At 40.0% G+C, this 14,512-nt stretch overlaps 2 protein-coding genes across 3 annotated transcripts in view; one reads left to right on the top strand and one right to left on the bottom strand.

Moving 5' to 3' along the window:
- The first annotated feature begins 1,109 nt into the window (after positions 1-1,109).
- Positions 1,110-5,895, top strand: sf3b6 (splicing factor 3b, subunit 6). Its single transcript, XM_082505871.1, has 4 exons — positions 1,110-1,251; positions 1,737-1,855; positions 4,617-4,755; positions 5,423-5,895. The coding sequence occupies exons 1-4, from the start codon at positions 1,222-1,224 to the stop codon at positions 5,510-5,512; spliced, it is 378 nt and encodes a 125-aa protein (XP_082361997.1). The 5' UTR covers positions 1,110-1,221; the 3' UTR covers positions 5,513-5,895.
- Positions 5,896-11,694: 5,799 nt separating this feature from the next.
- vsnl1a (visinin-like 1a) overlaps positions 11,695-14,512 on the bottom strand; it is a 39,534-nt gene continuing 36,716 nt past the window's right edge. For both annotated transcript variants that reach the window (XM_082504575.1, XM_082504574.1), the window contains exon 4: positions 11,695-13,750. In XM_082504575.1, the coding sequence (XP_082360701.1) occupies positions 13,553-13,750 (198 nt within the window). In that variant the 3' untranslated portion in view covers positions 11,695-13,552. The remainder of the gene's footprint in view (positions 13,751-14,512) is intronic.

Below are 14,512 nucleotides of genomic sequence, written 5' to 3'. Positions count from 1 at the left end.
TTTTTTAGTGCTGTATTCAAAAGGTACATTTTCTTGTGATTTGAGTAGTCATCCTGCAAGGGGCAGAATATTTAAATAAGTCACGCAAATGTGACGAAGAAAGTCTGTGGCACGAAATCTAATATCTAAAAAAATCATATCTTGCGCCTGTTGTGGCTGTGATAGTTGCTACAAGCAGTGTTGTCTTTAGAAGGGCGAGATGTCATCAGAACCAGTGCGTAATGGCCACATGGATGCATGGATGCTCAAAGCTGTAAGCAAAGTGTCAAAACTCTGGCTTCGTCCCAAAGCTCTTTTTTTTTTTTTTTAGCAAACACGAAAGTAATTTTCATTTGAACATTTAATCCAACAACCAAATAAGTGTGTGCGGCTGTGCTCATGCATGAATGAGTCAGTCTGTAAGCACAGTTATAGGCCCATGTGGTTCTATCTGTTGACTATTCTTGACTTCACTATTGGTGTAGAACCTAACGAAACTGGGACATCTCCCTTTACAAAGTGTTCTACAAGTTCCTGACACACACACACACACACACACACACACACACACACACACACACGTACACACACACACACACACACACACACACACACACACACACACACACACACGTACATATATAATTTGCAGACCCAATATTACTCGCCCCATATGCATGACTCTTAACTGATGCCCATGACCTCTTAACTGTTTCTCACATCAAAGTCTGGGGTCCACTCTCTTACTGTCAGTCAAGTTCATGATCCTTCCTGAGGGAATGAGCTGAGCTGTACAATCACAATCTTTCCCTCTATAAAACATTATTGTTCCCATTACCTGTAAGTTAGTACAACTTTGTGTTCCAGTGGTCAGCTTGGTATTAAATGCAACAACTGCCTGGTAACAAGATAGTGATTTGAATCAAGTGTTGTGGAGCAGGGAAGCACCTAAAAACCTAAAACAAGAAGTCCCAGTGACTATACTAAAATTTTTAGTATATATGTCTCAAAAACCAGTAGACAGACTGGGGGAGCGTGAGAGAGAAACACCTATCCACCTTTAAAGGTTAGGAAAATGAGACAGAGTGGTTTGGTGGAAAGCTCTGTGTTTGGGTTCAATCGGAAATCGGAAGTACGTCACCAGTCAGCTTCCGTTGCCATTTTGACGAGAAGAGCCGAGCGCCTGGTGGGACTGCGTGTTTATCGTTCGTGGGTTTAATTTGAACGAAACAACCCGTCACAATGGCTATGCAAGCAGCAAAACGCGCTAATGTAAGTGTGAGAAAGTGGGACTGTGAATTTTGTGATAAATAGAGCTTCAGAAACATTAGCTCAGTTAGCTTCGAAGCTAGCCTTAGCTTGTGTTAGCGCACGGTTAGCCGCTTAGCACGTTAGCAAAATGAAAACAACAACATTGTATCGTAACATTTCTCGTTGGTGCTTTTTATGATGTCTATCTTGAGCACACGGTTAAAGTCGTCTTCTGTTTGAGATGATTGATGCTGTTCGGGCTTTGGTTAGTTTAAATGTCTGAGTTGTATACGTAAGGGCAGGAGAGGGTTGAAGGGGCTGGTGGGTAAAATAAAAGGAAGAAAATAAAACGGTTTACTACTGATTTAACTTAACTCCGGCAAGGTTTGAGTTAAATGTCTACAAGCTACGTTTCCGCGGTAGCTTTGTGTTGAATGCTCGTCAGTAGTCGTAACTTCAACAGTGTTTATTTATCCGAACTGTTTTATTGTTTTTTTGTGCTGCAGATCCGATTACCTCCTGAGGTGAACAGAATCCTGTATGTCAGGAATCTTCCTTATAAGATCACAGCAGAGGAAATGTATGATATCTTTGGGAAATATGGACCAATACGACAAATCAGAACGTAAGTGTTTCACTGTAGATTTTCAGAAATAGCAGTTGAAGTGCATGAAGTCATATTTTGGAGTTGGACTCCACGTTTATCTGTCTTTCTCTATCTTTGATGTTATTCAAATCTCTCAATTATTTAAAGTGGACATAAAAGCACTACATCTTTCTGCTACTTTACTGTACATTAGCTAACTAGTCACAGAACTGATAACTCTGTAAAAAACAGGTACATTGAAACTTAAAAGCAGTCTAAGGAGGTCACTTTTCTCCATGTTAAAAAACCAAGGACATACTGTCCACCACTGTAGGACTAAGCATTGTTAGCTAGCTCCAGGGTACCTTGGGTGAGCAGACAGAAGGGCTGGCAGAGCAGATGCCCCACAGGCTGCGGCAAGCACTGTTGTATGCAATAAAATAGTCTTTCTTTTCCCAAGCGTTTCCAACCAGGTTACACCATAATGAGTTACGACATGTGTATCAGATCTGAAACATAGCTAAGTTCCTTACTGATGCATGATCAGGAATCTTAGCATTCATTGGTGTGTTCACAATGAGAATAGACAGACCAAAAACAAAAAATGGCAGCCTCAGAGGAAGAGGTGCAAACAAATTATGCTATTTTGCTAAACAAATTGTCCTTCCTCATCTAATAGTTTTGTATTATGGCACATTATTTGTTCAAAGTCTGATCTAAATTTGAATTTGGTGGTAATTTTATTGCGTTAGAGCACTGACTGCAAGAAACCGCCAGCTATGACCATCACGACTGAATTTCTGAAGCATTTCCTCTAAACTTTGTATTAGCCCGGAGCTTCTAGCCAAGATAATAAGACTGGATTCAGAGATAAACAGTACAAAGTGGGGTAGATGGTGCATAAAAATCAATCTTCTAGCAAATGACATAATGACATTATGTGGAGGACTGCTATGAGAATGGATCCCTGATGTCCTTTGATGACCTGAGGAAGAAGAATCTGTCCTGAAGAAACTTTGTTTTATATCTCCAGTTAAGATCTTTTCTTAAAGCCACTTGGTTAAAAACTGCTCCATGAAGGAAACTCGCCTGGTCTTATTTCAAAAGTGTATTCTGTCTTAATGTGTGCTGTTCCAGAACCGGGGTCACAGGTCAAGGGAGATGTGGGGCTGTGATTTGCATGTAACAAGTGATGCAAAACGAGGGTCGTAATTATGTCAGAAATGTTTAAGTGCAACCATTAATTGCAGATACAGACTGACCCATTATGACTTTCTCCATCAAACGTACAATTCGGCAAAAAATTTGCATAAATATAAACCAGCGTTATGTAGGCTGTGCTTTAGATGTAGCCTTGAGGAGGGTTCATTCCTGCACAGTACGTGGTTTTGCACAAAGGTACATTCTGGCATAACTTTTCCAACATTATGTCAAAACCTTTAGTTCCTCAAATTAGATCCTCAAATATGTTTATTAAGAAACTTTACAAATGTTGTAACAAAAACAAAACCACTCTGCATAGAATCCTATACAAAGGTTGATAGAATACATAAACTTATAGTTATCAGAGTCAAGCATTGACTTCTCTTGTTTTTGCTGCTTCTTCAACTTGAAAATCTTGCAAAAAAGGACAAAGAAATACTTCTTTCACATTATCTCATTGAGTGCATCACTTCAAAGTTGAAGTGAGAAAAAGCAAAGCCAAAATGTAATGGATGGAGATTTCTCCCCCCCCCCCCCCCCCCCCCCCCCCCCCCCTCACTGTGGACAGTATCCGGATGGATAACTAGCTGAAAACTAATGCTTTAAATGGTAAATGGCCTGTATTTGTATAGCGCTTTACTTAGTCCCCATGAACCCCAAAACGATTTACCCATTCACACACTGGTGATGGCAGCTACATTGTAGCCACAGCTGCCCTGGGGCGCACTGACAGAGGCTTTAAACACCTGTTTGATAGTTGACATGACAGTTTTTTAAAAGTAGGGCTCCATGTTTTAAATTAGTCTTAATAAATGTAGTTTTAGGTGTTTGTACTGGGTGAAGATTGCTCGAGGTTTGAATTTGATCCACAAATGTCGCTAACAAAGCCACTATCCCCAATCAGGGGATAAACAGGTGAGATATTTAGCAAATGTAGCACGCTTTCTTAAAGTTGTGTTTTCAGCATGCAGGCAGTGGGCAAATTTAAGCGAATGTTCCAGTAAAATCTCCACAAAAAGTCACAAACAGTGTAAATCCAAAGCTAGCCGGACCATAACCTCAAACAAGTAAATAATGGCTAAAATCACAGTGTTTTTAAATTCACTCAGTCTAAGGTTAGTGACGATGAGGTTGCTAAAAGTTCCACTGCTGATGAGAAGAAAGATGGTCCTGACCAGAGCTCTGACTCTGCCAGCGTTCTTCAAGAACATAAAATCCAACAGACCTGTGTGGACTCTTATTTGCCTTTATACAGACTAGTCCATGTGATTGTTCAGTGCAATGGCACCAGCTGCACATGCACGGTCCCAGAACTATAAGGTTACTATACTGGCATGTCCCAAAGGTCGTGTATTCCCTGCATTGCAGTGAGAGAGCTCCTGGATGTCCTGGCCAGTAAAGTAATAATTTTTTAAAAAGTCCACTTTATTCAGCTCAGAGGAGGTCTAACATTTAATTAAAAAAAACACCCCGCTGTCATGTGTATACAATAATAACACAGGAAATAAGAGAGGGCTAAGAAAACAGGAAAATGCCCCACTGTCACCCACCATCAGTAGGTCTGGTAATGATTTCCTGTGTCTGATGTTTTTCGTAGAGGGAACACGCCTGAAACAAGAGGAACCGCTTATGTCGTATATGAAGACATCTTTGATGCCAAGAACGCCTGTGACCACCTGTCAGGCTTCAATGTCTGCAATCGTTACCTCGTGGTCCTCTACTACAATGCAAACAGAGTACGTATGAGCATTACATCACTGCAGGCACAAAGGTCTTTTGGACCACATGGTTCTTGGAGGTCCCTGAAAGTAACTCTGTTCCTCCAAGCTACATAGATAGCTTCAGGGCTTCTCAATGTTTGCGTTTGAGCTGACAGTATAACTGCTAACATGACCTAACAGCCAGCTGGTGAATGACACAGCAAAACATGTCATTGCTGTGTCATTGCTTTCCTGATGATAGCAGAGCTCGAGTCTTTGGCCAGCACGCGAGGAACAGAGTAGCTGTAGCACCACCCCCTCCGTCACTTAAATGCTTTTATGCTACATTGAGAAGAAACAGAGGGTGTAAATACAGCCGGTATGGCTTTTTTAAAAACTTTGTTGTAATCCTTTGTTTTCAGTCTTCACTTTTTCAGTGTTTAGATGCCAAAGGCAGAAAATCACGTGTAATTGTGCTTTAATGAATCAGCATTTTGTTGTATTTCCTCAGCTACTTCTAAACATGTATAAAGACTTAAAGTTCCCCAAACTATCCCTGCAGTGCCGACACACAAATGAGGACAAAGTGCTCTCACAGAACAGGGCTTAGTCTGTGCTTTAATATTAAATAATATATAGTTTTGCATTTCTATAAAATGAACAGAATATTCATGTACTTTTTTTTAATCAACTCTTTTCGCAGGCTTTCCAGAAAATGGACACAAAAAAGAAAGAAGAACAGCTGAAGTTGCTAAAAGAGAAATACGGCATCAACACAGACCCTCCAAAGTAGTCTTCATAAAGCATTTCTTTTCAGTTCTAGATGTGACATGTTGCTCTGTTTGGACTGGTTTGTTCTAGTACAGTTGTTGCTTATACATCCTTATTTTGGTTTTCTGATTTTCATGATCAAATCTGTATGAACCTGGTTACACCGTCAGTATTTGAGTTCAGACCAGGGCAAAATCTGCTTGTCAGTTTAACTTTAAATTTTTGTTGTGTTCCTGTCAAAGTGATTGACAAGCGAGACAACCTCTTTAGCAGGAGACACGTCCTAGTTTTCACCCAGGGCAACATGTTAAAGTCTGCTAGAGCACATTGCTTTTCTCTCCATACTTTTAATTTAAAGCTGACCATGGATTTTCATTTCTATAAAATAAATCTTTTTTTCTAAAAGCTGCCATCTCCTTGTGTTTTTAACATACTGTAGATGTAATTTAGTGGAAATGCTGTCCTCTGCGTGAACCCATTTAGATCAATAGACTGTGCATTTTCCACATTTGCACAAGGGTTAGGGGTCGGCCGATTCTTAGTTTGCCTCAGGTTTTAAATGGCTTGTGATGCATCCCTGGGGTTTCAGTGGGATGATGAGTGTGGAGACGAGAGCCGCATGGTGACCTCTGTGCAGTCAGTGGTGTGCAGAGTCATGGGTAAACACCACAGGCTTTCTCAGTCACTTCCTCTGAACAGTGTTTGCATTCCAAAGTATTACCAGGAAAATGCAGGATTTCCAGAGGAAGAAAAGACGATCACAAATTTAATATGAAACAGAGTTTCAAGATGGCGCCAGTGTGTGTGGCTCGCCGTCTGGCTCTTCCTCTGTTGTGTTTGCTTATGTTGTTTTTTATTGCTAGAGTCAACTCTCTTTTAATGTACAATCGCCAAAAACTTTTGGACCTCCGACCAAACAGAAGTGATGGTTTTTGGTGGCGCTTCTGAGGCCACTATTATAGATCTTGGTTCACTGGCACAGTATGTTAAACCAGTCATCACTAATCTGGGAGTTAAAATAGAGGCAAATCTTAAACTTGAAAGCCAGGTCAGAGCTGTTGTAAGATCTAGCTTTTTTCATTTGAGGGAATTAGCCAAAATAAAGCCTATCTTATCGAAACAGCATTTTCAGACAGTAATCCATGCCTTTGTTACTTCTAGGCTGGATTATTGTAACGCACTTTATTTTGGGATTAGTGATGCGTCCATTAGGCGCCTGCAGGTTGTGCAAAATGCTGCAGCACGTCTTAACTGGAACAAAAAAGTTTGAGCACATTACCCCTATTTTAATTTCACTCCACTGGCTACCTGTACATTTTAGGATTGTTTTTAAAATTCTCTTATTTGCTTTTAAATCTCTTAATGGCCTGGCCCCCCCCTACCTCTCGGAGCTACTACAACCATATACACCTGCCCGTTCCCTTAGGTCCGCCAATCAGCAGCTCCTTAAGGTACCGAAAACTAAGTATAAATTTAAAGGTGATCGTGCTTTTGCTGTAGCTGCTCCAAAGTTGTGGAATGATCTGCCCTTGCATGTTAGGCAGGCCTCTTCTGTCTCTGAATTTAAAAGTCTTCTTAAAACATATTTATTCGCTGAAGCCTTTGGCATTGATTAGAGGGGTTGACTCAATTTGTTTTAACATGTTTTAATTTATTGTATCTATTTATTTTATCGTATCTCATTTTAATTTTCTTTACGTATGCTATTAACATGTACAGCACTTTGTGAAACCCTGGTTTTATGTTAAAGTGCTTTAGAAATAAAGTTGGTATGGTATGGTATTAAATCATTCCTTAATAGTGACACCTAGTGGTTGTACAAGGACATTTCAGATGATTTTATTAGCTGCGTCATTACAAGGTTTTCTATGGCCTTTTAGTAAATTAGGGCATTATTTTTATGTATACCAGTAAATCTGAAATAAGGACCCACATTTGAATTTTACATCAAGTACCTGTTAGAGCTGACAGATGTGTGGCTGAAGATCACAGCAAGGAGTGCAAATCCAAAACAATTCCAACAGTACTTGTTTTTTATTGCTTGACAGTAGGACGTACTGTAATTATCTAATAATAACTACCAGCTCAACACTTACAGGAACCGGATTAATCGCTTTTCCTTAATTATGCTTAACTGGACTGTTAAGTACAGTAAACAAGACTAAACACATCACTTCTGACATTCAGTGGATTGATAACATCTTGTTTTGGACTTCTTTAAGTTACTTGAAGACGTTTCACCTTCATCCGAGAAGCTTCTTCAGTTCTAAGGTCACATGGTGGAGAGTCCCAGATATAAACCTAGTGGGAGTGACCCCCCACAGAGGGACAAAAGGACCCCTGATGATCCTCTAATCGCCTGAGCCAAGGTGTGTAACTGGGCGTGGGTCACAATCAGCCAGAATTTCGGGTGTGTTCATTGTGAAACCTGGCCCCACCTTATCATGTGATTTCCTGAGGTCAGATGGCCCAGGATGTGAGTGGGCGTTAAGGCATCTGGGAAGGATCTCAGAACTGGATTATAGATGGCAGAGAGTTGGTGTCGTAAGCCCCGCCTCTGTTCAAAGATGGTCGCTCACAGTTGACATAGATGCTTCTTTCACTCCTCTTTCAAACCATCTGTCCTCTCTGTCCAAAATGTGAACATTGGCATCCTCGAAAGAGTGACCTTTGACCTTTAGATGCAGATGGACTGCTGAGTCTTGTCCTGTGGAGGTGTGGAGGTCATTGCAAGCTCCTTTGACTACGATGACCTGGATGACAGAACCTTCACAGAAACATCTTGTTTTATTGCCGTGGTTCTTTAGAAGCGAACGATCCCAGTCTCGGAGGACTCACAAATGTAAAGTGGAATCTTTAATGTACACTTTATATATTTCCTTTGTAAAAGCATGGACGGAAGGGTATGCTAGGCTTTGGCCCACATCTGTCTAAAACTGTATGTAACCATGAATAACGTGTTTGGGAAACTACCTGCACAGCAGGCAGCACTGTTAGTTCTCTCAGTCTCAGAGCAGCGTTTCTAATTTTGATTGAAACTGTCAGAGAAAACGGCAGCTTTGAGCAGCCAGGATATTAGTTTACAGAGGCTGTTAGAATTATATGTCTAACGTTAACATGTTGGTGACACAATAATTTCATCCTAACGGCACTGACATATTCATAGGGTTAATCTTTGAGACAAAATATCACGAGGTCGTCATGATTTTGCAAATATTCCACCTGGTAGTGCAGTTTGCACAAATTGTTTTAAAAATGCACTCACACTACAAACATTACTGACGAGTCAAGATCTGCACAAAGTGACAGAAACACTGAAGCAGCTGCACATTTTATTCTTATTGTCATGTTTGTCCTGTTTGTCAGGTGACAGCAGAACCAACACAAAGCTCAGAGAGCAATGGTGACACAAGGTCACAGGTGAAACTGGATGATGACCTGGTGGTTTGTGACTGTATTTGAAGCACATGTGTGACTGCATGTATGTGGAGTGTCTCACTGTCATTCATCAGGTGACAGAGGCAGCTCTGCCATGTTGTAGCTCAGAGGTGACTGACTGATGATTTGATGCTATAGATTAACTTGTAATATATTTTTATTATCATGACAATTGTTAGGCTGCTGATGTAAATTGATTCATTAGTGTTTATTTTACAAAGAATCTGAATTGACATGTCTCACTGTTTATATGGCACAAAGCCATGTGTTATTTTATCAGGTGGCAATATGTCCTAGTGCAGTCAGAGGGGAGGAGCCAGGGCCAAAGGTGAGGCACATCAAGCACAGAATAATACTTTTAATCTGAGGATAAAATGCAGGTACTGAGGCTGAAAGAAGCTTCAGTGCTCTCAGAAGACTAAAAACATGGCTAAGGTCAACAATGACTCAAATGAGATTAAACAATGCTGCTGTATGTCCACCAGGACAGACTGGACAGTATAGATGTAAAACAAACATGCCAGCAGTTTATCTCAGTTAGTGAGAGGAGCAGGCCTGTGTTTGGCTGCTTCACATAGTGGACATTGAGTTGTTGTGTGGGGCATGTAGCCCATGTCTGTTGCTGTAACCGTAGTTCATGTTTAGAATAAAAAGCTCACTGACTTGATCGGGGCAACAGTGCCTAAACTGTTGCATAATGTTGCTGAGAGATCTTTGACTCTGAGGTCATCTTAGACGAGTAGTTTTATGGACAAAACCCAGCAGGTCACTCAGTGTTCCCTTAGTGCCAAAATATAACAGATGTTGGTGTAGTATAACTGAAGTAATGTTGTTAAGTCCTTAAAGTCATATTCTTTTATTGTCATGACTGTATTTGAAGCCATTTTTATTTTTGTATGATACCTGATTTATATGGAATATGGCTGAAGTAAACTAAAGCCTGAAATACTTAGTCAGTCATTTGTTTAATAGTAATTTAACATTATATAATTCACATATAAAACTATGAATTGTAATTTTAAATGGTTTAAAAGCAGGTAGAATAGCACATGTAGGCAAGTATACTTCTCCTTTTTTATCAAGAAGCAAAGACAAAAAGGACAAAAAAAGAAACAGGGCAGGTTCAGTGGTCGGATCGTCCGTCCCCACCGACGCCAAAACCAAATCTGCGCCCTTGTGTAAAAGTATAGAATGGAAGTTGAAATGTAGTGAAACAGGAAATAATTGGGATTGAATTGGAAATAATTAATGTCGGCTAAAACCTACCAACCTACCTTGAGTGTAGCTGTGAGGAAATGTACTTGATTTTACACATTTGTGTTCAATGGAACGTTTTCACTCTTTGTTTTTGTGTAGTTTATTTTGGGTAATTCCGTCACCATTTGTGTGAGCGAATACGCTCACGTTTTATTATTTTTATTTTTTATTATTTTTATTTATTATTATTATTATTATTTATTATTATTATTATTTATTTTATTATTTTATTATTAATATTATTCTATTATTATTATTATTATTATTATTTATTTTATTATTTATTATTTATTTTATTATTTTTATTATTTTATTATTTGTTCGTAGGGTTTTTTTTCTTGTTGACGACCTTCCAGCTGTTTCTGCTGAACATCTGCCTACGAACAGAAAACTTGATCAATGTGGCCAGTTTGCTTAAGCCAACAGATGTGTATCGCAGTGTGTAGGAGAACCCACACATACACTGTGATAAATGAACATTTTGAGTACACGGTCGTGTTTCTTGGGCCAAGAGTCCTGAGTGCTGTTTAAAACTCTCAGTTAGCACCAAGTGACTGCAGAGACCGAATAACCACATCAGTGTTCTTTTTAAATTATTGGTTGTATGAAAAGTGCTGAAACATCTTATTTAATAGTTGTTATTTCTATAGTATTGATTTAGTTTGGCTTAATATGTAAACCCTTAATGATGGTGTGACTTGAGCGGTCGAATAGCAGCACGATACAAAGGCTGCCTACTAACGACATTGTTTTGTTTTGTCAGTGTCGGTGCTCCTTACTGTCTTCCTTCCCATAGAAACAGTAAGAACGTATGATATGTTTTATAGGACTGTGAAAATGTTCTCTGTCATCACGGCTGCACGACGTGTAATTCATCTGAAATAAGTAGAATAATGGAAAAAGAGAACAAGTAACCAAAGAGGAGACGGTAGGAGTATTAGTTAAACTATTAAAAGTGATGAAAATAAAGCTTAGACAGGTGAAAACTAAAAAGTTTAATAACAATCACTGAGAAAAGCTTTAAGAGAAACATTAGCTCATTTTGAATTTGAATGTTTTTTGCAGATTGGTGAACCTCTGCCGACACTTCTGAGAAATGCTGCCTGCGTCAGTCATGTGACGAAGTTCACCACATTATTTGCAAAATGTTATATTTTTCAGTTCCACTTAAAGAGCTAATATTTTGAATGAAATAGTAAAATGTCTCAGTTTAAACCTTTGGTATGTTTTCTATGTTCCACTGAGAATAAAAAATCTTAGCATTGTGTATTTGAAATTGGGTTTGTAATAATTATTACTTTAAGGTAATTGAGAAATAAATGTATTAGCCAGAAGAACAGCTAATGCTAATATGTGTCCAATCGTATCAGTGACACCTTTTTGTCTCGCTAGCTCTAAGCTTAAACAACGACATCAGCATAGGTAACTATGAGGGGCCACATGAGACCGAAGGTTGGGGACCACGAGCGTGCCTCCATGATTGACCTTTAAGTAACTGAGCAGACAACAGCCCATTGAACTCCTTTTATTAGATTAAACCACAACACAGGGAGTAGTGCAGCCATGTCGTCAGGGACACAATACATGCTACAAAAGAATCCTCGTACACGGTTGCCATTGCTTACATTTGGTATCTTGATAGCAGTAAGAATAATAACAGAGTTGTAATTAGAAACATTATCTGGCCAAAGATGTTCATGTAAAGAAGTTCAGATTAGAAACTCGACAGGGGGACAAGTCACACTGCTGTAAGATGACGATGGACTGCTATGATATATCTTTATTGCAGTACTGTGTATATTATGACACGTCACGTCTCCTCTATCCTCCGCTAGCTCGTAAAATACCGGTGGTTTTACGCAGGCTGGAAAATGGGCAAACAGGTGATTTCCAAAGCATTCTTGGGCGGGGCACTGCGCTTCACTGAACTTCTCTACACTTGGTATGCATCAGTACGTGTACAATTTGTGAGAGAAAAGGAGTAAAAAAGTACAAAAAGTCTGACTGACTGGTTAGAGAGAAAGACTTTGAGGGGTTGAGGAGGGGGGCAAAAATCGTCCGATCTACTAAACACACGGCTTTACGGAAAGGGCCGTCCTCTGGTAGTAATGAAACGTCATTCACTGCTCCTTTTGCTGCTTTAGCACTCATTTACTTCCACTGAAAAAGACAAACAAGACACTCCAACAGCCTAAGAAACAAACAAGAAAACAACTCCTCTGAATCCATCGTGATGATATGCAACCCGTGGGCGAACGCGAACGAAGTGGATGCGATGGTAACATAGAACAATCTAACTCCTGCTGAAGTGTTTAGCTCCAGTGCTTCCACTTCATTTCAAAAATCCTCCATGTTCAGCATCTGTTAATTTGTATGATGACTGGATTGTTGTGTTTCAGTGCGCGTGGAGCAGGGGTTTAGTTCTTAGCAACATGTACCACACCTAATCTACAAGGAAACATGCTCCCACACTTAAAGCAGTCAAAAGAAAACGTCTCGACAAATCACAAAAAACCTACATCCCATACGACGGACTGACTGCGGTCAACTTTTTCCTCCCTAGTCAGTAAAAATGATCTCTCCCGGTTCTCCCACCACCAAAGTGTCATTGCGCTGCTCCGATAAGGCTTCCTGTCATCGATCATAGGATGCAAAATGAGGAGCTTTTTTTTAAGGCAGAACCTAAAGGCATGCAAATTAACTACATTTACAGTATTTACCGACAGCACGAGCATGTTTTCGGAAGGAAAAGTTGGACAAAGTCCATCTCTTCTAGAGCTATTGGTACTTGAGACGATGGATAGTGTGTCTTATTGGAGGCAGATACATTATCATAGGAATTTGGTTCGGTTGACATTACTCGGTATAATGAAACACACACAGCTAGCGCCAGTAAACTCGGAACAATAAATAGAGTAGCGGCAAATTCAACGTAGCACATCACTGATGCGCAAGCTCCAGTAGAATGAACCTGTATGGAAAATACTTTGCACACTTCACATTTTGGCAGTTGATCTTTAAATAATTTAAATATATATTCATATTTATAGATCTATATATATATATTTATATATATTAATTGTGCGAGGTGTTTATATGTAGCGAGAGTTGTGTGTGCGTGTGTGTGTGTGTTTGTACTGTGAGTGCGCACCTGCACACTAGTTGTATGTTGTGTGTAGATCTTTTATAGCAAATAACATTCTCATGCACACGAGTGTTTCAAACACAAGAAGCAGATCCATTGAAAGGTAGTCCAAGCATATATAGAGATTTTTTTTCAGTGGAAATAGCTGCAAACTGAATGGAACATGAAATTCTTTCTGTGCAGTCCGTGGCGGCTGGTGGAGCGCTCCGCTCGCCCTCCGGCCTATTTCTGGAGGTCACACTGCAGCAGTAATACGATGGACGGGTCGCTCTTGGCCGCCTCTTTGAACTCCTCCAGCGAGATCTGATCGTCGTTGTTCTTATCCATCTTGGAGAAGATCTTGTCCACCCTCTGCTCGGGCGTCAGGCCGTCCTCGTTCATCTTCATCATGATCACCGTGCCCACCATCTTGTAGATGGCCTGCAGGGGGAGGAAGAGGGCAGAAGACTTTTAGAGCACGCTGCAAAGTTTCCTTCAGCTGCCAGTCTCTAAATCTGTACTCTAAATATATGTTCCTGTCTATTTAGTCCTGAGGAGGCTCTAAAACGTTGTGAAACTAGCACTTGTGTTAGCTGTTAGCTGCTGTTAGCTGCTGTTAGCCTGTTAGATACTATTAGCTGCTGTTAGCAGACGCTAGCACACGTTAAAGATGCTTTACATTGTTGAGCTCGGACACTTACATAATCATTCTCACACAATATGAAAGTGAGATTTTTGGGATAGTTTTTCCTGGTACTGGCTGGCATAATATTAGCTTATATTAGCTGGCTTGTTGTCAGCTGTCTGGAGATGTGAGGGCTGCAAGTCTGAACTGCTGACAATAAGTAATTGCGACAATATTGGGAATAAATTGACAGTTTTGTGTGTTAGAGGCGAGGCTTGAGGTGAGGAGGAAGAGGATGACATGGAAATGAGGAAGGAGGGAGACTGTGAAAGATGTACATGTTCAACTGTTGCACATTTATAGTTTGAAAGAGCTATTTGTGATCTTAAAATTCAAAGCAACTTCTATCATAAGTGGACCACACATGTGGCGGCTCTCCAGCCACAGTCCAACACCTCTATTTAAGATGGTGGGACAACATGGCAAGTTCCACAAACTGTGTCTGCTCCTCCGTATTCTCTATGGATTAATTATGAGTTTATGAAAATACAGAATTAATCACTAATCGATGTATATTT

This window comes from Aulonocara stuartgranti, assembly GCF_965226115.1.
Source record: "Aulonocara stuartgranti genome assembly, chromosome: 15".
NCBI lineage: Eukaryota > Metazoa > Chordata > Actinopteri > Cichliformes > Cichlidae > Aulonocara > Aulonocara stuartgranti.
This window is presented reverse-complemented; position numbering and strand designations above follow the sequence as displayed.

Coding starts and splice junctions, on each gene's coding strand:
- sf3b6 (XM_082505871.1), top strand. CDS start 1,222: ATGGCTATGCAAGCAGCAAAACGCGCTAAT. Junction 1,252..1,736: donor AAGCAGCAAAACGCGCTAAT/GTAAGTGTGAGA, acceptor TTTGTGCTGCAG/ATCCGATTACCTCCTGAGGT. Junction 4,756..5,422: donor TCTACTACAATGCAAACAGA/GTACGTATGAGC, acceptor CTCTTTTCGCAG/GCTTTCCAGAAAATGGACAC.